At 40.7% G+C, this 27,055-nt stretch overlaps 1 protein-coding gene, 1 long non-coding RNA gene and 1 pseudogene across 2 annotated transcripts; 1 reads left to right on the top strand and 2 right to left on the bottom strand.

Moving 5' to 3' along the window:
* Nucleotides 1-285: 285 nt before the first annotated feature.
* Nucleotides 286-9,946, bottom strand: LOC134180844 (uncharacterized). Its single transcript, XM_062648030.1, has 16 exons — nucleotides 9,616-9,946; nucleotides 9,527-9,550; nucleotides 9,364-9,456; nucleotides 9,168-9,310; nucleotides 8,953-9,093; nucleotides 7,616-8,894; nucleotides 7,428-7,559; nucleotides 5,777-5,899; nucleotides 2,025-2,150; nucleotides 1,801-1,926; nucleotides 1,611-1,736; nucleotides 1,161-1,292; nucleotides 974-1,099; nucleotides 791-913; nucleotides 617-742; nucleotides 286-541 (listed from the first exon to the last, which is right to left on the bottom strand). The coding sequence occupies exons 1-16, from the start codon at nucleotides 9,944-9,946 to the stop codon at nucleotides 489-491; spliced, it is 3,204 nt and encodes a 1,067-aa protein (XP_062504014.1). The 3' UTR covers nucleotides 286-488.
* A 6,186-nt stretch (nucleotides 9,947-16,132) lies between these two features.
* Nucleotides 16,133-23,166, bottom strand: LOC134180843 (26S proteasome non-ATPase regulatory subunit 2-like; annotated as a pseudogene).
* Nucleotides 23,167-25,187: 2,021 nt separating this feature from the next.
* LOC134181545 (uncharacterized) lies at nucleotides 25,188-26,911 on the top strand. The gene is made up of 4 exons (XR_009970168.1): nucleotides 25,188-25,205; nucleotides 25,400-25,522; nucleotides 25,622-25,711; nucleotides 26,784-26,911. It is a non-coding gene; the product is annotated as an uncharacterized LOC134181545 (long non-coding RNA).
* The last annotated feature ends 144 nt before the right edge of the window (nucleotides 26,912-27,055 follow it).

Genomic DNA, 27,055 nt, shown 5'->3' with positions numbered 1-27,055 from the left:
ACTTGCAATGCTGTTGAGTATAATGATAATGGTCTCAGTCTGTCGTCGAATTCTGGTGAAGTGGTGTGAGTGCGTTGTAACTGTGACTGAGACTCTGGCCTAGCAGTCAGCTGCTTTGGAGAGTAGAGATATGGTCCACAGCAACGGTAATACCTTACACGTTTACAAAAGAGTCATGAGCAGCTGACGGTAAACTAGTGCGCGCTAGCCATGAGCCACCCATTATGAGTGAACCCAGGCCTAGACTTCTGGGTCTGAACTACCAGTGTAACATCATAGTGAACATGCATATCATATTGTCGCTAAAACAGTAGAGTGCAACAGTGAACAAACTGTTGGCTAAGATATTGACAAGGTGCAAGCTCCGTGCAATCCTATCCATACCTAGAGAGTTTGTGCGACATGCAATCCAATCCCATCGATTTTAATAAGAACATGCACAAGCAAACCGTAACACATAATTATAATCAGCAAATAAGAATATCACGTCAGTCACTTGCATTTTCATTCAGGCCTTGAATTTGTTTTTTGAGATACTCGGCTAGAAACAAAATAGAATGAGTGGTCGTTTAATAGATTTATTAGTTAAAGAATGAATGTATGTCGTGCTTCTCACCTTCCCCTATCTTGCTGTGACCAACTGGAAAAATCGTCTTTCGTATCTCAAGACATTTCTCTACATGTAGACTGGATTGGGACGCTTCTTTCATAGCAAGAAACGACGTAGCAAGGTAAAAGTGACCTGCACACATACAATCAGAAAACGAACGACGAAAAGAGATCAACGCACAATCTGCGGTGCGATGACTAGTAGGTAGTGTGTCTTGCAAAAATGATAAGGAAGATTGCAGATGGATTATAGACGCTTCAAGTCTTGAGGCCTTCATTTCATACGAACCTAACCTCATCGTATCTACACACATTCACATTACAACCAGCTGATGTGACGAGGATGGATAATCAATTAACTTACAAATTGCAATATCGAGACGATTTGGAGAATGACTCTCTTGTATCATTTCTATTGATTCCAAACACAACTTTATAGCTTCTTCATAACATCCTTTGTCGTCATGGTCTCGAGACAAGTAATATAAATCTAATTATTAATTCGATTTGCAGCACTCCAACTTCACGTTGCAAGCGAAATGTAAACTAACTTCTAACAACGTATTTGTCTCGTCGAGGTGATTGATGTTGTTGTTGCAGCAATTGTCTAGCTTTCTCATGCCACGATATGGCTTCATCGTAGTTTCCTCGTGATCGACAACAATTGCCCAACTGGTTCATATCTGTAACATGGTAAGTTGCAAGCAACATTAGTTCATAGACAGTACCATCACTCAAGAGCAGACGATCTTTGAACACAAATGCTCGTGAGACAATATTTTCATTCCAGGAATGCATCATGCTCAAAGTCTTGCAAACGTTGCGGTTACAGGCTCATAACTTAAATTTGGACGTGGAAACTTAAGCAGAGATTAACAGTAGTCACTGGTGAATTTTGAGGTATCTCGTGTGACGAATATGATCACGTGATATACGTTGGGAGAGTAAGCGCGGTCTACAGATCATTACGATAGAAAGAAAGTTTAGACTACTGTACTCACACGCGGCCAATTGAGAATGTGACGACGGTAATGATACGCTTGCAATATCCCACGCTTCTCTTGCCAATGTCCAAGCTTCATCTTTTCTGTCAAGTAAATCGTACGTAGAGGAAAGGTAAGATATAGCTAGGTAAACATGATAATATTAATAAATATGTATTTATATCTTTTGTGACTCACGATTTCTTACCAAGTGCCAAGGAGGGATGAGAAGATGAGTAGCATGATCGTGTGATTGTGACTGCCTCCTCAACTAAACTCAAACTTTTCTCAAGTTTCCCGCTCTCTCTGTAGCAGTAACCAAGATTGATGAGAACTAAAATAGAAAAGATTGACTTATAATTTCCATCTTTCAAATATCCCAACATGTACAATTAGGAAAGCAATAATCAATGCATCTTTCCATGTACGTACTCGTAGACATTTCCACTAGATTCCCGTCATCGCATAACCTTTTCAGCTTGAGCGACTCTTGATATGTCTTTATCGCCTCGTCGTATTTCCCGACTTGTCGATATGTGAGAGCAAGGTTATTTAGCACTACAGAACAATCATAATATTCAATTTTGTGTAAATTAATATAATCTAGATTCTTTCATTTCCAACCATACTATTGACTAATTATCTTGTTTGCCTTCTCTTTCACCGCGCTAGTAGTTCAATCTCTTTCGATCATTGATCTACTATATTCTATCTCAAGCTTTCCTTTATGTTCTTATCGTCTGCTAATATTTCAATTTCCGACATCTTTGAGACAAAAATCTGATAATACTCTTTACACTCAATTCTTGCTTTAATTATTAGTAGGAGAACTCCAACAGAAATACAACATGATTTCAAAATGTAGGCTTTATCGTGAAACTTCGTGCTTCGCTAATTTCAGGAAAACTGTTGCTTTGGTAGCGGAGAAAACGTGTGTTAGGTACGGATCATGCGCCAGGCTCATACGTCATAGCGCTAAGCTCCGCCTAGACTAAATAAATTGCCTGCCTAGCTCAGTTATCTTGCCGGCAAACTACACAAAAACTACACGGGAATGGTAACTATAGAGGGATCTTGTGTTTTAAGACCCTAGAAGAGCTCTTTGTAACGAAAGTAGGATGTTAGAGACCGTTTTCTCCCAGCAGACTTGACCCTCTCCTCTCACATAAGATGAAGCTAGCGCAGTAAAACTCAACGGCAATTAGCGTCGCTATATTGATCTATGAGGAGAAATACACCTAAGGTTCCAGTATGTCAAGAAAGCGTAGACTTTCTCTTTGAGAAACCTGTGTAGGTGGACACGTCCCTTCTTGTTGTTCTTTAATCGTACGTCCACGTCAATTTGGTAGCAGTTCGGTGTGCTCAGCTTTGGCGATCAGCACGGCTTCTAGATGTCGCGATAGAGGATAGGATATCCGGGAATGACGAAGGGACGGTATATTGCCATGGCCACGAGTCTACACACTGTGCAGGCAGGAAACAACTTACGTACTACTGTACCATGTACACCGTCTACATCATTGCGCTCGGGTAAAAGTTTAAGGCTCAATCAAAGCCATTCTTCACCCGTAACACTTCGTCCAACAACTGTTTGAAAGGGACGTCTCCGCTTACTCAGATCTTCCAAAGAGAACCTCTTATTTCAATCCACTGAATAACTCTCTTTGTAGATTAATAGAACGAAAGCTAACGCTAATTACCGTTGAGTTTTATTGCGCTAGCCTCATCTCTTGTGAGAGGAGAGGGTCAAGTCTGCAGGAAGAAACTGGCCTCTAGCATCGTACATTCGTTGCAGAAAGCTCTTCTAAGGTCTTAAAACACAAGATCCCATTATTGTTACAATTCCCGTTTAGTCTCTTTGTGTAGAGCTTAGCGCCAAGACGTATCGGCCTGGCGCATGCTCCGTTCGAATCCCGCGTTTTCTCCGATACCAAAGGGACTGTTAGCCTAAAAGTAGCGTAGCACGAAGTTTCACGATGAAGCCTACATTTTGACACTAAGTTGTATTTCTGTTGGAGTTCCTTTTTAAGAGATTTCAAATAGAGAAATACTGAATTCTATTTTTGTACTCAAATTGGACAATTAAGTTTCTTAAAACTACACAACGTTATTACAATAACTAGTCTCAAACTGCGTAAGAAATAGAGATTGAAAATGGACGTATCTATTTCATATATATGTAATTACTGAGCAAAATCTCATTTGTATTTTCCGATTGTTACCAAAGTACAACCTCAGTTATCCGCAGCCACTGATTAACCGGACTTCGATAATGCAAACAAAATTCTGTCGGTCAGAAAAGCGCGTACCTTTCACTTCTGGTATGACATGTCACAGAGGCGTAACGTGGCATGGGCTGTACCGGGGGCGCGTTTTTTCACCTAATCCAGCTAAACCAGATTAGATGGATTACATGGATGAGCTTTGCGTGCATTTTTTCTTCTCCTCGGAGACGCTCCATTAGATAATCCAGCTCATTCAGCCGATACGCTGATTAGATAGGCTTTGCGCATGCTCAGTTGTTGATTGCACTCGAAATGGCCGGTCGATTTAGCAGTAAGGAAGCAGTAAGAACATAATCAGTAAGGAATTAGTCAGAACGCTGACAGGTCGAGACTCGTTTCCACATGGCATATCCATCTTGGCGACGCAAACTCAGTGCGCATGCTCATCACATCCAAGACGTTTCTTTGCTTCGCTTCGTCTCTCATCCGTCTACATAATCCGACTAATCTGGATTAGCTGGATTAGGTAGAAGAAACGCACACCTGGCTATAGCCCAATTATTTGTTGGCGTGGTCATAATAATTGCGAACTTTAATTAAATACGTGTGAGAACGAATGATGTATATAGTATGTGCACCACCATTCTTCCATTCTGGATCTGCCACTGATTCTACCGTATCAGTCAATTAGAAACCAAAAAGTGGGCGTGTCTCGTAGCATCATGAATTCTAGGCTCCCAATTTCTAGAGGTTACCATACGCCCCTGGGTATGACATCATTTCTCTCGCGAAAACCATGCGCTTCCATTCTAATACAAAGACAAAAATGTTGACGATTGCGTAAAAAATTCTCAGTTGCTTGAGAAAGAAGAGAAGAACGCGCCCGTATATCTGCCGCATGTACGTGAACCTCCGTCGAACGTCGTTTCAAATAAAGACTACGAAGCAATATTCATTGTAAGTAACTTCTAGCTGGAGTAGAGTAAATCGATCTTTTAGAGATCCGTCAGTTACTCTATATAGAGATGTACTATTATATTGGTACATGCAGTTTCCACTCACTCCTAACATCTAACTTATAAATCGATATACTGTAGCTTTATACTCTAAGATTCGGTCAAACTTCTGGTTTTCTCCAATGCTATAGATTCCACATTTCTTTGTGTATTGCATTTTACATGTACATTTTTAAATGTTCATATAGACTTGCAGGTACCGTTCTTTGAAATACACTTGAAACTTCCTCAGGAGACCCTTAAAATAAAAGCTACGAAGCAGTAATCATTGCAAGTAGCTTCTATCTAAAATAGAGTTGAAATTAATTTAACCTTTAAATTTGCTCTCTTCTGTCTAGGCAGTTGATTCATCTTAAACGTTGGAGAATGCTGATTGACTTCTTCGTTAATCAATTAAAGAAAGTTTTGAATTTTGAAACTTGATAAAGCTAAAACTGATATATTCTAGCTTGCAACATGCCTGCAACTATTTCTAAAAATTGCGCCTGTAAATAATTGCGCTTCCTTAACCCCAAAGCCTGGCTGAGCCACTGTATCAACGAGAAAATAGCCGATGGACCACATTTAGTGTAAATACTTGTGGAGCCATTAATACGAACTCATGCATTGACTATGGATGTATGTATCATTCTATTTTATCAATATCAATATGCATGCCCACATCAATTTCTATTCTCATTTTGGTTAACCTCAAAGAAAGACGGACGAATACGAGTATCAAGAAATTCTATTGGTATGGCCTCGATGTAACTGTAGAGTAGAGTTGTACATGTACATTGATGTACAAATTAGTTTATGGAAGATAATGATGTAACACTAAAATTGAGGTGTAGATGTAAATCCTACCAACACTATTTTACTTTATCAAGCATGCAAAAATTGTTATTTGTGTTACGTTAAATTAGTAAGAAATCAAAATCTAGCAGACGAATAGAACGCATACCAATTGAAATGCTTCTATCATCTCCTCCCCGTTCTCTCCTCCAATTAAGCTCTTTAGTATGCAGTTGCTTTGCATCTTCAAAGTTTTTCATTTCCAAGTAGCAACTTGCTAAACGTTGCAGAGCTGTAACAAGAATGTGGCAAATAGACATAGAAGTAGCACCACACTAGGTTAAATATAGCAGATAAACAACACAACTGGATTAAGATATGTCGACCATTCTTACAGACTTATACACGTTAATATCAATTTAATCACATTTAGAATTATGGCAATTTGTAGTGTGATCTACTTAATTAATGTCACTTAGCCGTGTCCACACTAGACAACAAAGGAATGCGATCCTATCGGAATAGCGCGAGTGTCCACACTGCACTTTGCAAACGATACTTTCACATTGTCACAGACTTTTGCGAAGGTAGACAGAGAACCTTACGAGAAAAGGCGCGTAGACTGCACCACCGGCTGACCGTGCCGTCTAATTCTATGTAAATATACTGATTATTAAAATATAGCAACGTAACTCAAACTCGCTACCGCTCCCCAGTCAAATCTACGAAGTCAATCACAACACCGGTCTACTGACCAATCACGATTACATATTTTGTCACATGTCTTACGTCACACACTACTTATTAGTATCACGTGACTAATAACCGATGCGTAGGTGTGGTTTCTTTGCTTGCTCAAAGCGTTGATAGTACTTGCTACAGCGTCGTACTTTAAGTGAGAAGAAAGATGAGTGAGGAGGGTTATGCCCCGACTACATTCGCAGCGTACGTGAAGGTAACACCTACCATTTCTAATTGAATTCAAGTGATAGCGATCCGATGTGAATCGAATCCACCTCCCGATGTGGATCGGATGATCTATCGCGATCGGATCACGATCAAATCGCGATCCAGTTGCAATTGTGGACATGGCTCAACTAACAGAAATACAACTATCCATAGTGTACAACATGCAACATTGGCACTTTCCTAGCTGCATCGTTTCTTACGTTGATCTTGCAACGATTACGTTTCGTGTAGTTGGAAACAGTACATAATGTGAAACCTCACGTGTACGATATATAAATATAATGTTATGACTGTTGTTGACATGGGAAAGAAAATGGAGATTGTAAACTATAGTATATATATTGTACACTTTAATCGCTGTCATGACCTATAGTTAGTCTTATGGCACCATCAACAAACAGCTGAAGAGTAGGAAAAGGAACGTTTTGTCACTACTATACCATGCTATCGCCAAATTAAGAACATAATGGCCACAAGAGCTCCACAGCTCGAGAGTGATCATATTAAGCAAGCAAATCCGTCTTAACTCTAACACCAAACGCTAGTGATCTTTCTTTGATTCAATGAAGGTTAGAATGCATCGTTGATCACGAAAAGAATATGATGAAAACTAGCGATGATTTGTTTACAGTGTGACATCTCAAGCTCACTTTTCAAGTCACTATTTTTTAAATTAAAATTTCTGCAAGCTGATTGCAGCGACAACATTTTGCCATCGCTTACGAAATCCTGAATGGCAATTAGAGTGACTAGACGTTTCTTTTCTTCCGTACTAAACAACTGGCTTCGCGATACTAACCTATAATTGCCTTAAACAACCTTTCTCACTCAATATTTCAATATCGTCTTACCATCACCATATACCATAGGAAGAGAACTGTCGTCGCCAAATGCTTGCAACACTTCTACGGCTTCTTCAAAGTATGGCTTTCCCATGTCAGGTCTACTCATTAGATTGTACGCATCACCAACATCAATCAGACCTGAAATATCAAATTGCAAAAGGTAAAACTGAAATTATATGTTAAATTATACTCACTGATGCTCATTTCAATTGCATCGTTCATACTGCGAGTGCCGAGTAGACGACGAATTTTCAATTTCTCTTCTGCTAAATGTTTGGCTGTTGGAATGTCGTGCAAATGTGTTGCCAACCAACAAGAATACTTCAAAAGCTCTAGGCATTCTTGCTGTATACATTTCGACTTCAAGATGTGATCACAAACGCTGTAAACGTGTGGAGCCAAAGCAATCAACTTGCTGTTGTTGAGGTTACGTTTCATAGCGTCATATGAATTTGGTAAGATGTTTTGCATACACTTTGTCAAAGAAATGAGAAAAGGTAGGAACTTGTCTGTTCTCTTCATGTGGCTTACAACAGACTGCTGAACGAGCGCATGAATGTCACACGTGCGTTCCTCATCATTCAATGTGAGCAGAGAAAAGTCGTCGGACAGCAAATGTAGAGAGACTTCAAACTCATTTTCTCCGATCCTCGACTCTCCGCTCCGCATCACAGCTGCACAGAGAACATCAGTAGGAATGGCGCTTGTGTCCGTCAGAGAAGTAAAACTGAGAATTTTCTCTGCAACTTCGGACCTTCTTGCCACTTCTTCTAGATCGAGATCCCATTGCATCGGTGCTTCTCTGTCGACTCTTAGTCTTTCCTTCATAGTCTTCAGCTTCTCTTCATCACTCGTACAAATGTCGCACAATTTGGCCAGTGAGGCGACGTCGGCATCTAGAATGTGGTCGATCCGTGCAATACCTGAACTCGTTAGCTTGTGCTGTAGATGCTGCAGTCCCCAACAACGTAACATGTCCTCTAGATCATCGACTGGATAACGCACGCTTTCTTTCTTCAATGACAGTTTTTCTCTCATCTCCCTGTAAGTAACCCCTGTTTTCTTCGTCAATGTTGCAATACGTCGAATGGCCAGTGGCAATAGCTTCACTTGTCCATCGGTCACTATACCTTTGATCTCCTTGTATTCATTTTCTGACATCTTCCCGTCATCGTTCCATTTTTTAGCCCAACGGTAGAAACACTCGACGGCTGCGTCTTTATCCAACTCTGGCAGTTGAATCACATTGCCTTCTTGCATCAGCACGTGATCTCTGCATCTCGTCGTAATGATGACGTGAATTTTCATGTTGCAAGTAGGAGCAATATGTCTGATGACGTCTAAATCATCACTGCTGTCGTAGATCAACAAAGCATTGCCTCCACGCTGACTGACGAGATCTAAAAAGCGCGCATTCATTTCTTCCAATGATTGACTTGCAACATCATCTTTCTCACAACTTAGGCGAACGATCTATCACAAATACAATTGTAGAGTCGAAATTGAAATAATCGTTTTTGATTTGTCTTACATATTTTTGAATTGAGTGTCGTAGAGATGCTCTTGTTCTCGAGCTGATGAAGAAAACTCCTCCATCGTATGCCTTTCTGTAAATCCTTGCATAGGTGGCTGCTACACATGATTTGCCCGCCCCACCTTGAGCACAAATGCACTACAAACATAAAAATAATAATCAAGTACAACTCATAGCTACTACCTAAACAGAAACATTGATTGTTTTGTTACCATCAAACGACAATCACTAAGGTCGACATTCACTGCATTTTCATGATCTCCTTTCCAAAGGTAACGCGACATTTTGGTGATAATTGTGTCCCGACCACACGCATGAGGAAAATTTCTCTTTGCCAGCTCATTCGGAAAATGTTCTGTAAACGACAATGTAGTTTTTTGCTAATACCCATTCAATAAATTGTAAGACCTTTCCGCTCTGGCTTTTCCTTGTCTTGTGGGGACTCTTCGGGTGCAACTAGCCGACGAGATCTTGCCTCATGGACTAATTGTGCAATTATTTCTAAATCATTACATTAAGCAATCACGACAATCAATTTATTATAATATTTCAACCAGATAAAAGTTGGTACCTTTGGTTTCTCTCTTGTGTGGATCTGCATACAATACACACAAATATTATTCATACTCTAGTAAACAATATGTTCCTTCATTTGATAACCTGGATGTTTATTAGGTTGTATAAGATGTAATATTTGATCATAACCACCAACTTCCAACAAAGTATCACAAAACTTGTAAAAAGCTTCGTTGCCTCGATAAGGTAAGATGTTAATCAACAGATAACGAGCTCGTTCGACGTCTCCACTCATTTGCTCTAGTTTGTCAAATTCCTCTAGTGTCACCTGATTCGTACTCAGTAGCTTATCAAGAATGGGTTCGACTGGGAGAATTTGCACCAAATCATAAAATAGAGGAAGAATCCATTTCTTCCATAAATAGTCTGGTGATCTAAACAAAGCCACAGTGATATTATATAAACTTCCGGTCATATACGATTTTGAGTGCGTCACTTAATTAGAGCCTCTTGCATGTATAGAAATTTTTGTCGTTACAAAAATTTCAGGATGTATTGTAGAGTAATTATGTTAATGTTACTATAATGTAGCTACGCCTACTCACTTCCGTTATGACACTCTTTAGGTAGTACACAACTCAATATATTGCTTTTCATCTACTGTACGATCTTTGCGTACTTCTCCAGTCTGTCGTCTACATTTGGTGGAGAACCGATTTGTTCTGAGGTTTACGTTTGTGAGAGGTTCAAGTTCTTAGCTATGCCGAAGTCGAGAGGCCGCACAGCTCATGCTCGTTCACCGACCATTCGTTCTGTCAGTCCTGGCCCCATCAGTGGCCACGACGCGGGTGAGTCTGTTCGTCGTTCATTAGTCCCCGTTCAGTTAGATAAATTCTGGAGAGACGACGGAGAAGACCTGGACACTTGGCTGTTCCATGTTCATGCTGTCTCAGATCTGGAACGTTGGACACGAGCCCACTGTTTACAGCACGCCACTGTCGCGCTTGCTGGACACGCTCGTGCCGAGTACAGCGCTTTTTGTCGACTGAAACAGCAGAAGGAGCTACATGGGACAAATTCGAGGGTTTTCTGTGCAATCAGTTTGGTCCCCAAAACCTTCACTTCATTTTACGCGCAATCTGATATCCTTTCGACAAGGTACTCAAGAACCTGTTTCTACGCTTTGCTCTCGATATCGTCGTACCCTTCTTCAACTCAACGGAGCTCAAGATGGCATCTTACCAGAGCTGACTAAAGTTACGTGGTTCATGAAGATCACCGTCCGGAGTTTAAAATCGAGCTGCCAACCGAGTACTTTGTCTGAAGCAGTGTGTAGAGCAGAAAAAGCCGAAAGGATATAGAAGAGAGATAGAGAACAAAGCATGGCTAGTGACCAGAACGATTATTTTGTTCTTCGCCACTTGGAGTCACAATACGCCCAGCCTCAACGTTCTTTTGTCGATGGGTCACCTGCAACAAAGCTACAAGCATCGCCCACGTCCACTGGTCAGTCAGACCAGCTTCTACAACAGATGATTATGCAGCAAACACAACTTTGCAACCAACAGAGAGAAATTCTGAAGTTTTTGCAATCTGACGCTATTCGGTCACAGTCTGGTTTTTCCAACACAGTTTCATCTTCTGTTGTACTTCAAGTTCCGGCTTCCCAAGCTCCCACACTTCGTAGCAACTGTCACTACTGTCATAAGTATACATATACGGTCATAGAATTGTTGATTGCCGTAAACGTCTTGCCAGAGAAACCAAGTCGCATCAGTTGTGTCAGCCAGCACCTGCCAATTCCGTGTTACCACCAAACCACAACAAGATTCTGTTCGACAGCCAAAGAATACAAGTGTTGTCAGCCCACGCCAACCACCATCCTCCGGTCACAATCATGTGTATGCCCTTCACAAAGACTCTTCTCTGGCTTCTCAGCCTTCTTCTTCCGTTCCTGTCTGTACAATTATTGTTGAAGGAACTGCACATGCGACGTGAGTCATCAACTCCGGAGCCGCTTCTTCAATCGTTTCTAGCGCCTTTGTCGGTCTTGACGTCAGCCAATCGTCTGGTGTACATGGCAATCTTATCGCAGCAAATGGTGGTCAACTCGATGTCGTAGATAAGATTGATCTTACGCTTTTTTTGTTGATGGCATGCAATTCTATCATTGTTTCGTGGTTATTCGTGACTTTGCATTTCCTATTCTTTAGGATCTGACTTCTTGCGCTACGTTCACGCAGTTATCGGTACGGTGACGGTACACTGACGTTTCAATCCTCTCGATTTTAGTACCGCAGCTACAACTCCAATATTTAGTGTCTTTACCGATTAAGTCCGCCCTGAGGTTGCTGTTGATCTCAGTAGTGGCTCAGTCGGTCGTGTTTGTGTTGTTCTTACCGTCTAGCACTCTTCAACCGCTATTCTAGACCTGACAACCGTCACACCTTTTGGTGTTGCTGATAACGATTTGTCGTTGGCGTTGTGCAATGATGCACCTCTGTCGTGCTCAGGCTCTGTCGTCAGCTCGTCTGCTTTGATTAACAACCCACTCTCGTCTTCACAAAAGTCTCAACTGAATGCGCTTCTGAGCAGTTATTCCTACGTGTTTGTGCAGCATTCGGACAATTTGGGTCGTCCTAGTGTGCTAGCACATCACATTGACACATGAGATCACCCCCAATTAACCCGTATTATCGTTTACTTTCTTCCAAGAGAGATGAAGCAGAACATCAAATTGAATCCATGATGCACACAGGTGTTGTTTGCCCATCCCGTTCGCCTTTGGCTAGTCCCTTCGTGTTGGTAGATAAACCAGATGGCAGTGAGCGTTTCTGTGTCTACTAATACCGAGTGAATGTTTGCACCAAGAAGAACAGGTATCACATTCCACGCGTTGACGACAGCTTGGATCTACATTGTGGTACGCAGTTCTTTCCAGCCTTGACCTTATGTCAGGATAGTGGCAGCTTCCTCTCGCTCCTGATATTGATGACATTGAGAAAACCGCATTTACCACTTCTTTCGGGTTGTTTGAATTTCCCACCATGCCGCTTAATTGTGTAACGCTCCCACTTCCTTACAACGGTCAATGGATTCTGTTCTCGCTGGCCTCAAATGGCATTCTTGCATTGTGCATCTTGATGATAGTCTTGTTTTTTCTACTGATTTTGGCAGCCATCTTCAAGATTTGCAAACAGTATTCCAGCGCCTCCGACAATATAGTCATTTTGTGCACAAAGGAATCCGATATCTTGTGTACGTGGTTACGCCACACAGGCTTCGTGTCGATCCTGAGAAAATCGATGATGTTACTGATATTGAAATCCCTACGAATAAGTCTCAACTCAAAGCATTTTTGGGTCTTACGTCATATTATCGTCGCTTTCTTTCGTCATACGCAGCTAGGGTTGAGCCTTTACTTTGATTACTTCGTAATAACATGCCTTTTCAATGGTCTCATGACCAACAGCATTCATTCGATGAACTCAAACAATTTCTTACTTCAACGCCTTTGTTTGTTCATCCTGACTAGAGCAAACCATTTCTCCTGCAGACGGATGCGTCTAGAGCTGCTATTACAGCTATTTTTTGGCTCAGGTCTATCCTGATGGACGTAAACGCGTCATTCCGTACGCTAGTTGTCAAATGTCTGCATCAGAGCGCAAGTATGACACTCGCCAACAGGAATTATTCGCAGTTGTTTGGGGATGCGAAATCTTTCGTAAGTATCTTCTCGGAGTTCAGTGTACCGTGGAGACCGATCACGCTAATCTTCGATGGCAGATGTCCGCCAAACATCAAACAGGCCGTTTAGCTCGTTGGATCCTTAGACTTCAGGAATTTAATTTCACTATTCGACATAAGCCCGGCCAAGCTAACACGAATGCCGACGCCCTGTCTCGTTTGCCGTCTAACGGTACCGCTCCACAATCATCGGTTGATGCACCGCTTAGGGCTGTCGCTCTCGAAATTGTCGATCTTCCTCTCGATGACATTCGTTCCCAACAGGAATTATCCGCTGCTCCATGCCGTCATCGATTTCCTCAAGCATCTTGAAAACCGCATCGCCTCGACAGAAGTCAAAGAAGTATTGCGTGATACTGGTCACATTACTGTTGATTCGGATACCGGTCTTTTGATGTATACATCTACAACAAATGAGCAACGTCATTATGTTCCTATTCTTCCGCCCTCTAGTCGGCTGGTTGTGACAAAAGTTCTTCACGATTTCCCCATGTCTGGTCATCTGAGATACAAGAAAACGTATCATCGCGTTCATACTCAGTATTATTGGAAAGGTATTGGTCAAGACGTCAAAGCCTTTGTCCGGTCACGTTTGCCATTCCAGTTGCGTGAACCGCCACCACCACGCCATTCCGGTCAACTCCAGTTATTCAGCGCTTCTCAACCTTTTGAAGAAGTGGGAATCGACATCTTCGGTCCTCTGCCTTGTACCACTCACGGTAACCGCTACGTTGTCGTTATTGTAGATCGCTTTTCCCGCTAGACGGAACTCGCTACGCTACCTGATATTACTGCAACTATAGTGGCCGATGTCCTAGTTGATAAACGCGGACTTTAGTAAGTCGACCGGTCTGAAAATGACATATCTCGTAAAGAACGTCGGACAGGTTGCGTCAAACTCGGAAAGAACCTTCATAGTGGTTAGTGAGCTTGGGAGAAAGACCGGGCTTCCGATGAAGATAGACAAGGCTTCCGTCGGCAAAGTGAACCAGATGATGGCTGTTATCGTAATAGCGTTTGCCATGATGATCGGCTGACTCTTGATGAGCTTGAGTAGTTGCACAGACGTCGTTGATCTTTGGGTGAGAGACAAACCGTAATTCAGAGCATCAATGTCCAGATCGTATGGAGTACCAGCGAGAACATCAGTTGGAAGGCGTGGATCACGACCGTGTACCATGTAGAATGGCGTGTTGCCAATAGCGTCAACAAAGATACTTCGATAGGCAAAGACAATGACTTCCAAACACTCATCCCAATCCGTCTGATGGTCATTAACTAACGTAGGCTGTTAAAGGTGTACGGTCAATGTAGCGGTTCATGCGCTCCACTTGAACGTTAGCCTGAGGATGATGGGCACTAGCAAATATCTTGTGAACACCGAGACGGTCTGCTGGGCGTCGAAACAAGCGAGAGACAAATTGCGTACCTCGATCAGACAAAAGTTGAGATGGGCAGCCATGGCGATGGACAATTAATCAAATCAACTGGACACATGCAGAAATGCGGTTTTACAGTTGTAGTTTGTAATGATACCCTGTAAATTTTTGACATGCAGTTGTACGTAATATATCTTACTCGTACTCTTGAAGACGTATTGCTGTTCCTTCATTACTCTGAATGGTTCTTGCCGTTGGCTTCTCTTCCGTCAGCTGACTGGTAGCAACAGATGACTGTTCTGCGACTCCTTCCTCACCAAACTCTTTGCTTTGGATGCTTGGGTTTGACAAAGAGTCTGAAGAAAGAGCAATATTAGATTACCGTCTGCAATGTTTCATTAATTAACCATACGGGAACAACAGCGCGAGGAGAGGGATTGGTACTGTAACATCGAACAAACACTCAAGCCAACAACTAGATGCAAACATTAGGATCTAAAATTTAGTGTAAGTGTTTAGTGTAAAGAAAACGCTAATCTAGGAAAGCGTCCTTAGTTATGACGAAGTGCCTTTAGGGCGTTCCCATAAATTAGAAGGCGTGATCTGCACTGATATTTCAAATATCCGCCAATTTGCAACACCCCTCTATCCCGGTGCTGTGTTAACGTGGCCCTGCAATGCTTGTAGAGCCAGCCCCCGCTAGCCCAGTCCAGCATTTTTGTTTGAAACACATCGCGTGTCTGGTTATGGTTTTTACAACCAAGCTGCGCATGCCCATTCCCTATAAAATGGTGTAAAGCGAAAACAGCCCTCTTTCAAACGTCCTGAAACCCTGACAACGATGACAAACAAGAGCCTAACCAGCTTGTCTTGAATCCATGACGCAAGCAGTTCTGAGTATGCTCGAGCGGGGGAGTCATCTCTTGTAATCACCGTCCGTCTCAATTACATGGGAAAATTTAATGCCACGGTTATCACCACACCCACTAGCACCATCTTTTGCAAACAGTCGCTTTTCTTGAGGCTGCTATCTCTATGTGTTTGTGCATGAGATCTAGAGTACTACTGACTACACAAGTCAGGTAACTTTGAAGACTTCTACGTACAGTGTACACTAGGTCTGATATTATACTTACACATTCAATGACGTCACGTAATCTATACCCACGGTAAGTCACCACGTCCCTTATCTCAAAAAACAACCCAACAGCACATCATCGATCAACAAACTTTCTACCACCGTCACTACTTTCTAATTATAAGTTCAACCAATCAGACAGTTTTCATGTTCTTTGTAAACGTCTGACACCAGACTGTGAGCTTGCATGCTCTTCGAGAGGCTTTCACTGGGTCTTGGAAACTTGTCAATATTGCTGGGCGTAGCCATGCATACCCTTGTCCCACTCATCTTGGTAATCAAAATTGGCAGCACTGCAGAGCTTTCATCTAGCAGTGATGCAAACATTATCAGTTTAAAGCTCTAGAGAGCAAGCAAGACCAGTAAACTGTGTGCAATTGATAACAGCAGATACACTGATACAGTATACAAGAGAAACTTATCCTACTATTTCTACTACAATTCTCTGCATCCCAGCAAAGCCAAAATGCACACAACTGCTATGCACAATTCACACATACAGTCTATCTGAGTTGCATTATTCCCTCTAGATCTAAGATGATCCATGAACTTTCTTCATATGACCAATCCTTCCATAATTAGGCTCAGCGATACATTTAAACAATATCAACAACCATGAGTTGACTTGATATATTCTAAATGAGAAAAGCAACTTGCATTCTTCGGTAGCTAACTCAGCCCTCTCCCCATATGCCAATAAAACGGGGTCGAATGAATTGGAAAGCCAGTGATGGTCTTTGGTTTACCTGCTTAACCGACAACTTCAACTGCCTACAAACAGTAACCTCTTGAAGGCAACGGTACATATGCATGCACATGCATATGTGCTCACACAGACCGACACAGAAACAGACTGACAGACAGACAGACAGACAGACAGACAGACAGACAGACACACACACACACACACACACACACACACACACACACACACACAAACAGCAACAACATTAAGAAACAATAACATAACCCACCTGCCCAACAATCACTGTAACTGACACCAACTTCAAATCTTCAGCAAGTGTGACCGGCATTCGAGGTCGAATGGCAGGGACAGAGTAGTACAGAAGATAATGACGGCTCTTACCAAGTATCACTACACAAATGCCACAACACACCAAATCACACACAAAACATAATACAAACGAAGACAGAAATAGAGACTAGTACATGTCCTGCACAAACTTACAAAACTTCCAGTTTGTACACTAATGCACGTCTTACTTTTCTTGGCATCGAGGCATGCAACAAGCACAGACAGGAGTCCACCGACAGCAACACGAGATACAAGAGTCCAATCATGATGATAAGGATTCATCGTCAATGTTCCCTTCCCAGCATGAGTCAGACTCCACACAAGCACCCACGTCAATCAACAACCATACCTACCAGTACTAAAACACCATCAAAACAAACAGCAATGACACAGTAATGACTATCTGACCTGTGCCATTCTGGTCATACACAAGTTGTTTGCATCGTTGTGATAGTACATAGCAAACTGACGAAGCATACCAGCAAGTCAAGCATTGTTTGTAAGTACCTAAAATACCAATATTATTTGTATATAACAAAGAAATCACATTTAGTATTGATGAGTAGTCTTCCTAGTGATCAATCACTCGAGTAATAAGTTACAGTTATTATTACATATTGATCTATTGTGGTAACTATCAATGATAAAACTTCTACTAAACTTTGTATTACATTATTGGAACTGTCAAAGATGACTTTGACAACTCAGAAATGTGATTAAAAATAATGTGTCAGGTATGACAACCTGCACTGAGGTACAGATGCAAGCGATAGAATTTTGAGTCATGAATTATCAGACAACACTAAATCCGGCCTGGAAAAGAGAATGAACAAGAGAACGTGAAGATGAAAAAAATATCAGAAAAGCATCAAACGTCTTGTGTCCAAGCAACTTTTCCTGGCGAGCGACTCATTCTTGTAATGTTTAGTTAACTGGTTTACTGTAAAGACACAAAAATCTGTACCAGTCAATGGATAACAAAACAAAAGAGAATTATTACTTCATCATATATGGAGTGAAAGTATTGTTATCTAATTCTATTCATCATTAACAGACAAACTCATGAGCCAAAACTCATTGATTCAGAGACAGATACACCCACACAGCGGAATAAAAGGTAAACATACAAAAATGGCAAATCAACAGACACAAACCAATATCACAGAGCTAAAGTACAGTGTACTACATTATAGAGTATTCCAACTTACAACCTTACTCCAATCTGTCCAACATGCTACACTGCTGGTGTCAAGTCATATCGTACCTGCTGTGACTAGTCCAAGACCAAATATAGCGTTGTGAGACACTTCAGCATCAGTATCGTGAGACAACTTGTTCAACATATCCAAAACATTCAGCTGAGGACTAAACGTCGACAACAACACCAGAGCCAAGGAACAGCTTGATGATTAACCGGTTCACCATACTGTAACTAAAAATTGCAAAATAATTAAAACAATTCAAACCGTGTACGGTATACAGCCAGTGCTCTACAAGTAATAAATTGTCAAAGTCATAGTAAGAAAATCCTGACTCACAACAGCTCTCTATTAAGTGTACACCCTAGAACAAAAGTATGACACCAAACACCAACTTTGAGTGCCAGCTTACAACCACATTGACAAACAATTTAATTGAAAACAAATACAAAGTAAAACCATACTGTCTCGGCTGTTACTGCATAACATCTACCATCAATATACCAACGAGAGTCAATAAACTCTCAAAGACTTGCTAACCTGGCACTACCAAAATTGTATAACAGCATGTCAAAAATAGCAAACCACTTCTACTTTAAAGTCTTTCCAGAAATTTTGTGAACCATGGAAAAACTCCTAAAGATTAGTAGTGTAGCTACTCCCAATTACCTATGTCATTAGAAAATTCTTGTCAAGTCATATAGCCAGATCAAGAAACACCTATTCAAACCAAACAAGGGTATATTTACAATTAGCTATTTCCTGTTGACCATACAGACTGATGTCTACCACCAACTTAGATCAAAGAAACCGCCAAAACATTGATTAATTACATTATGCATACATTAGCCTACATGTATATGTATGAAGTGTTTATGTAAATTGAAAGTTGAGTGTTGTAACCAAAAGTCTGAAGGTCAGAGAAATACACTTTGTCATACACTGTACTACTAAATCTTGATGTCACCCTACAAAAAGGTGGTTTGAAAGACTCATTCCTTTGCTACTACACCTAAATATCCTCATCACCAAATCTGATTCCCACACTCTATAAATTTTGTGAACAGACATCAAGTGTCTGACACTTTTCAAATCCCTAGTTTGCCATTTCACCTAAGTACAGTCTGTTTCTAATTCAGAAAGCCATGCATATCAAATTTGCATCTAGTTATCACAATCATTTGCAAACTAAATCATCAACAGAAACTCATATTCTGTTCTACACCAACATGTTGCCAATGATTGACATGCAGGTAGGTCTAATCACAGAAATAACTAAGAACTAGAATTAGGTATGCCATAGAGATAAGTATTACGTTAAGCGCCTCAAAATCTATACACAGAAGTCTCCTTACCAAAGTGATAAAAGATGTGAGCTCCTATCTCTTCTCCACCCACAATCAGAGCAATCCCAAGAACAGCCATCGCCTGATGAGTAGCGTCTTGAACAGGTTCTGTGCTGGCTTCACTTCCAGAGTTCGCTGTACCAGAACCACTACTACGTTGATGACAAGACTCTAGATCACCAAACACAAAGTACAGCAATCATTTCATGCTTTGGAAAATGAGAAAAGGATGTGTGTTTGTGTGTGTGTGTGCCTGCATGTGTGTGTGTGTGTGTGTGTGTGTGTGTGTGTGTGTGTGTGTGTGTGTGTGTGTGTGTGTGTGTGTGTGTGTGTGTGTGTGTGTCTGTGTGTGTGTGTGTGTGTGTGTGTGTGTGTGTGTGTGTGTGTGTGTGTGTGTGTGTGTGTGTGTGTGTGTGTGTGTGTGTGTGTGTGTGTGTGTGTGTGTGTGTGTGTGTGTGTGTGTGTCATTGCTGGGTACCATCACTCTTGATAATACTAAAGCATCCATGTCTCACCCGTTCTTGTTTTCCTGACTCTTTCTCCTGATCCTTTTCTGTTTCCTAATGCGCGCTACACGTATGAAGCAGATTCTGAACCTTCAACACATTGCTGGTTCCTAACCATCAAGTAATAGTAACCTCAATTGTACGACTACTCTTTCCACATCAACAGCAAACCTAACCCAACTACTCTATTTCAACACATCATTCTGACTCCTAATATTTCTATTCAGTAGAAAAATGCTGTTACCAGTTTGCCATATGTTGTTCTCACCTGCATATGCACACACTTCTACCATTACCCTCGACAATGTTCCAAGACGATCAGGAACAACTTCAAGAGATGCAACCACAACCTCTGTAGCATCTTGCTTGCCTGCAAGAAAAGAACATACTGTAAAGAACAAATTTTTAGTCATGAAACAATTTTATCAGAGTTCCACCAACTTATCTGTTGTCAGGAATTCAAGTTTGTAGGCAGATCTGCCAGGAACTACTTAGCACAAAATATAGTACTTTCTGCAAGTCATGGTAATAGAGTACTGTATGGTGTCATTATACCTTGGACTCGAGTGCAGTGGACACAAAGTTTTTGGTACTAATTTTTGCTACAGTTGCAAAACTTGACAAAACACATCATTTAGAGCACGTATTCGATGGAACATTATAAACATCGAAACATTAATAACTCTCCTTAAACCATTACCATCCTTTCTGAAATTAATGGTCATTGTCATTAATCATTATTAATAAGCATAGCTTGTCTACATGACGCTGTTACACCGATCACAGCTACTTACCCAAGTATGTGAGTCCTAGTCGTAATGCCAGGTATTCTGCAAATGGATCTTTCAGCTGTTCTTCTGATTTCTCCATCATTGTTTACAAAATAATCGCTGTATTTCAGTATGGCAGGTTGATGCGCCGATCATGCCCAATGCTAAGACTGTCATGCCCACACATTCCACCAGAGACTTTTCATCAGATAAAACAGAAAGCAGAAGTTCAATGATTTCCTCACGCGCTGAGCCAGCATAAGCAAGACCAAGACTACAAAAACACATCTGGTGATGATATAGTAACCACAAACACATGAGCACAGTGTGTGTGTGTGTGTATGTGTGTGTGTGTGTGTGTGTGTGTGTGTGTGTGTGTGTGTGTGTGTGTGTGTGTGTGTGCGTGTGTGTGTGTATGGTGCTGTAGCTTCATTGCTTAGAGAGTGCATTTGGAGAATGGAAACATTGAGGTTGGAGGTTCAAGTCACAGTAATGGTGAGCTTTGGCATAATTTGCTTAAGCAAGAAACTTACACACAATTGCTTCTCTCAACTCAGGAATATAAATGAGCACCTGGTCCTTAACTGGAATGGACAAGACTGCTGGCTTGGCAGTACTATCATGGGTACATGTGGGCCTTGCTGTCCAGTCCCAGAGCTGCGCCATAGTCACTGCTCCTGGATGACTCTGGCCAAAGCTCCAGGTGGATTGTAGTGCTGGCCTTTAAGCCTCCATGTAGCACATAGAGGCCCTTGTCTCTAGAGGCAGAGAAATCTTTCTTCGGAACAGACCCTATGGTCAATGTTGAATGACGTGGAGGGCTTAACATTTGTCCATGTGTGTGTGTGTGTGTGTGTGTGTGTGTGTGTGTGTGTGTGTGTGTGTGTGTGTGTGTGTGTGTGTGTGTGTGTGTGTGTGTGTGTGTACAACTTCCAAATAATCCCTACCATACCTATTCACACAAAAGTTAATTACTAAAACATACCATGATCATCATTCTTGTAAATCCATTTACTTCCATCATCCATTAACAGCTTATCTTGACCAAATGCAAAATTAAGAAATCCATTCACAAATGATGCTGCAAAATTTTGCTTGGCTGAATCAAAATTGGATGGTCCATAAGACGATCCTTTCAATAAACTCATCTAACTAACTTTAAATATAGAAATAGACCACAAGCATATTACTGTGAGTCTCCAGATGGCTCTTGTAAATATCTTCAGGAACCTTTGGCTCCATGATGTCCAGCTATACCAAAACAAACCACAATGTCATATGTCAAAAAACCATTAAATTTTAAAAGTGGTAATATCATCTACGTGCTTGCAAAGATCACATTTGCAGCTTCTACATGCCAACAATCGCACGCACCTACACACCCAAGCCCCAATACCACGCAGTCCTCAGGCTCACACATCCCATTTGCTTCCCCCCAAACACACTCCACTTTCTCACAAACATGCACACACATAAGCAACCATTTGAACTGCTTACTTCTCTAGTAAGAGACAAAAAGTGGTTATTCAGTAGAATGTTCTCCATAATCTCAGTTAGGTCGTCCCTATTAGGCATGCTGGAATCCAGATCAAAACAAATCTGTTGACGTCCTAACTTGAACGCAAGTTGCTGCTGTACAGATTTAAACAAAAAGCAACATTCACACACAATGCCAACCACTACAAATGCACAACCAAAAGCGTAGACAATAAATTGCTTACACGTACCTTTCAATAAAATCTCAACTAAAGGTTAATAAACTGATTTCATTCACATAAATAATACAAACTCTGCACACCAGTACACAAAGGTGGCAAAGTCTTAACCTCAACCAAAGACATTTGTAAGCAACCATCATGTGTGAAAGTGATGCATTAATAATTATGTAAACTCGAGTGAAACTTGCTTTGTTAAAAAATGTACTCATTAGGGGTTAAGAAATGTGGTAAACACACAACGTGACATAGTGACATTTTGTTGCACTATGATTTAGTAATAAGAGTAACACAGGTTGGCTCTGTTTGTATTTAAATAGTTACTGTTGCTCTTTACTTACAGATCATCGCATGTTGTAAATATCTCTTGAACAAGCTTCATGTCAGTTAGTTGAATTGCAAGAACCATAGCATCAGCTGGCCGGTTAATCAAACTTCTGGTAAATCGCTAAAGCTGCTTGCAGCAACATTGAATCCTCTGGCTTGGGAACATAGTTGACACAACTGCAGCACAATACAAGTTAGTACTGTACAATCAGAATAAATATCTACACACTAAACGATGCAAACAAATCATACCAATGGTAGGCATCTACAAAAAAAAAACTAAAAAAAGCCAAACAAATGAATAGAAATATACATGAAAACTGGCCAATTCGATAATGCAGTATTAAACTCGGGTACGCATCAGAATGTAGTTACTGGTAAACAGATACACAGCAACTCAAATGATAAAATACCTACCCATAGCCAGAAGTATACAAAATGGGCGACTGGCAAAGGTCACCTAGAAAGGAAAGTGGTAATGCCATATGGCCGTTTGGCCGATGCCCTTCTGACGCCCATGCTGTGTTTCAATGCCGAAAAGTCTCAGCATGCGCGCATGCTCAGTCTTTACAAAATAGTATGAAGCGACAGGTTCCCCAAACTTGAAAGTGGTCTTTCAAACGTCCCAAGACCCTGGACACAGAAATTCTGACATGCCTGCCTAGAGTCCATGACGCACACAGTTCTTTGTATGCAGTGGTTTCGCTGGAAGTTCGCTAAATAGAAAAATGCTACAAATAAATTTCGTTGGTCACAATGCACTCGCCTATTTGTCTAGCTGTAACGTACCGTGTCTAGTCGCACAATCACTACAGCGCGCTAACGATATAAATTAGCGCAGCGAATTGGAGCTCCAAGGACCTTTTAGGACATTTATATCTAGACTGACTGATGTAGCGCAGGATCTGCACGGGGCGGGCACTCTCTTTGCGTTACGGCTTTCGTAAACGATTCAACGAAGTTGCGACTTTAACTAGTATCTCCCTAGGGTGGGCTACTGGCGCTAAGTGGCACCAGAGGCTGGTCTTGGCCACTACGTAAAAAATTTTAGCCCTAGTAAGCAAGCTTGAAGCAACTCAAGCAGATGGTGGCGCCACGACTGTGACTGAACAACGGTGATGCCTAGATTTACGATAATGATGAATAGCTAGAATGGTTTGTATTTTATGCAGGTAAATGGCCTTCGACTAAACACATGCACTTCGATTATTGGGTCACGGTGAATGAAACAAGCGAAGCAATGAATGACATTCTTGCTCAGGTAGGTCCAAGGATTACTTTCTAGGTAAAGTAGTACGTCTGGCTTGTTCACCATCACGTTCACTCTATTTATTTGTTTACTCGAAGTGCGACCAGGGTTGTGGAAGGTTTTGAGGACTGTCGCCCAAGAATTGGCATGTTCTGGCGACTGAATGGACATTCCAGGCGCCAACTGGCTAAAAGTACTAATCCAGGCTTTGTTGAAATGGAGTGATCAGAGCAACGTATCACTTTTATTTGGATATCTTTTACCCACACAAAGTTCACAAAAGGAAACTTTTAGACATCTTTCTTCAAGACCAACGGCCATGCATGCATTACTTTCATTTCAGTAGGAAGTTCTAGGCAGACCTGCCAACTACTGTAGCTGAATCAAAATGCGCGAATTTACAGGAAAAAATGGTGGAGAATGCGGGATTTTAAAGATTTTTGACACGCCTACAATAGCATTAATATCAATAAATATTATATAGTGATAAGTATTAAATAATATATAAATAATATATAAATAATATATAAATAATATATAAATAATATATAAATAATATATAAATAATATATAAATAATTATAAAGAATATATAAATAATATGTACATAATATATAAATAATGTACAATTATCAAAATTTAAATATTTGCATGCTTGGTTGGAGTACATACAAGCCATTAATTAATTAATTAATTACAGTATAATTAAATAAGCAGACTGCAACAGAATGTGTATGTGCTACTGTCTTTTATTAAGTGAGACAACAAAATATTCAAGTTGTAGGCTTAACTCATTAGAGTGAACAAAGTATCTTGGGTGTTAGAAAGCATGTGATTTAGATTTGTATCTGAAGCATTCTTATTCATGTAGTCTGTTTTATTTTTGCATGTGTGTAAGCATCAATTTGTTTCAATACAGCTGTGCTGAGATATTGACATTGAAACAGTTGAAGTTGAACACTGCTTGAAACCGATTGCTAAATATGTGCATTGGAAGAATGTGTTGTTTCTGTGGTTTGAGATATAAAGAGTGAGTCTAATGAATACTGGTTATTTGTGTCTTGTTTACAGACGGGCTATTGAGTTATGTTTTGCTCTAATCAATGACAGCAACGCAAAGAGTCTTACTAAGGAAATTGTGTCTTTTCTGTTCGACGCAGACATGGAGTTTAAGGCATATATTGCATCTAATCTCGTTCTTACAGCTGAGAAGTAAGAGGCGGTCATGGATGTGTATAGTGTTTGAAAGACATGCATGTTTGTGTTAGACACGCTCCTGATCAGAAGTGGCATGTAGATACTGTATTGCAAGTGTTGACAATGGTGAGTCGTTTTCACAAATCGATCAAATTGCATTTTTATTGATTTTGTCTGAATTGGATTCTCTAATGCATTATGCTAAGGTTTGAAGGTGGAGGCATGGATATTGTAATACATTAGATTATATAAGAAATGCATTTCTTGATACACAACACATGCATTATGTAGCATCACTAATTTTTGTTGATATATTATAGACAGGAGCATACGTAGAAGAAGACCTTGTTCTTGGTCTCATTCAATTTTTTGCTGGCATGACAGAACTCCATACATACATTGTGCAGCAGCTTTATGTTGCTCTCAGTGGTGACATTAGCCAGGTATGATGAAGGGTCTCTGTGCACTGAATCTGGAATGGCCTGAGTTTACGCTGCTGTTTGTATGAGTTGGTAACAGTTCTGTTGTTTGTTTTGTGCTAGCAATCCCTTGTTCAAATTGGTGTTTGGTGTATTGGTGAGTATGGTGATCTGCTATTGCTGGGACCAACTCAGGGAGAAGAGGCTATTGAGGTAAGTTTGGTCAGATCATTTCACATTTAATTTTGTAGTGGTAGAAGCAGATGATGATGTTCTGGTAGCATCTTTATCTGGTAGGATTTGGTAGGTACTTTCTATATCTTATTGCTAGGGGAGTTCCAAATAGTCGGAGGAGTGATAAACTTAGTATATCACCCCGTTGTCCCAAAATAGACTAATATACATATAGGTTATCAACCCAAGGTCTGATATGAGTTATCAGCAGCCCATGGTTCTGGATGACCAGTAATTACTATATGATGAGTGCCAAAGTGCAGTCTATCAAGTTGTCAACATACACATCAACTGCGATACATGTGCTACTCAACAATTCGTAGTCACTTGACATAGAAATTGAACAAGAAAGACATTCCACTGCTCCACTAACAGGCTCAATCGTCTGCCTGACTAACATGCTTGCGATTGGGAAATGGGATATAAATCAGTTATCACATGTCACTCAGATGATATCGAATTTATCAGAGTGTCCACACTCAGTCTACTTTATTGCTCTTGTAGCCATGTGATAACCTATAATATCTAGAACTATTTGCAAAGGTTTGGAAAGTGGTGTTGCAATACTGTACTCGCCTGATCCTACTCCATGGTTGGCATCCAAGGAATTGTATGGGATGGAACATTACTAGATAATATGACACCTAGAGGTTTTCATTGGCCGAAGTGATTAATTATTTAGCTTAAGCTAATGCTAATGCTAAATTCCTTGGCAGATTTTGACACCAAACAAGCCATTGCATTGACAACACTAAAACTTCAGTCAATGAACCAGTTCTCCTCTTCATAGCTGCTGCATGATGTCAAAGGTGTAAGCAAGTGAAAAATAATGTTATTAGCATTCCTACAGGCAGTATAAATCTAGCAGACAGTCACTGTAGAAAGAGGTGTGACAATGTTAGAGCACTGGCCAAAACTGAGGATGGGAACTTTCTTGAGCCCTGGGGATATATTTGAGCAAGTAGGGTATATTGATTTGATGCAAAAACTGTGTAATTTGTTGTTTGATTAGTTTATGGGAAATGATTATTTGTTGTGTTGTGTACTCTAGGTGAGTGAGTCTGATGTGCTCAATGTATTGCAAGCTGTATTGGAGAGTCCTCATTCATTGCCAACTTCCCTTAACTTTTGCTGTGACAAGCGTTATGAAGCTCAGTACCAGATTCACACAGACAGTAGAGTGAGAAATATTATAGTGTCTGTCTCTCAGTATGTATGAGTCGTGTTAGAGTTTGTTGCATTTATAAGTTTGTATCAACAATTTTTGTGTCTTTGTTTGTGTTTATGTTTGTCTGTGTTCATCTGACTGGCTTTGTAGCAATG

This window comes from Corticium candelabrum, chromosome 6 (genome assembly GCF_963422355.1).
Source record: "Corticium candelabrum chromosome 6, ooCorCand1.1, whole genome shotgun sequence".
Classification (NCBI taxonomy): domain Eukaryota; kingdom Metazoa; phylum Porifera; class Homoscleromorpha; order Homosclerophorida; family Plakinidae; genus Corticium; species Corticium candelabrum.
The sequence above is the reverse complement of the archived record's forward strand: the minus strand, read 5'-3'. Positions and strand labels throughout refer to the sequence as shown.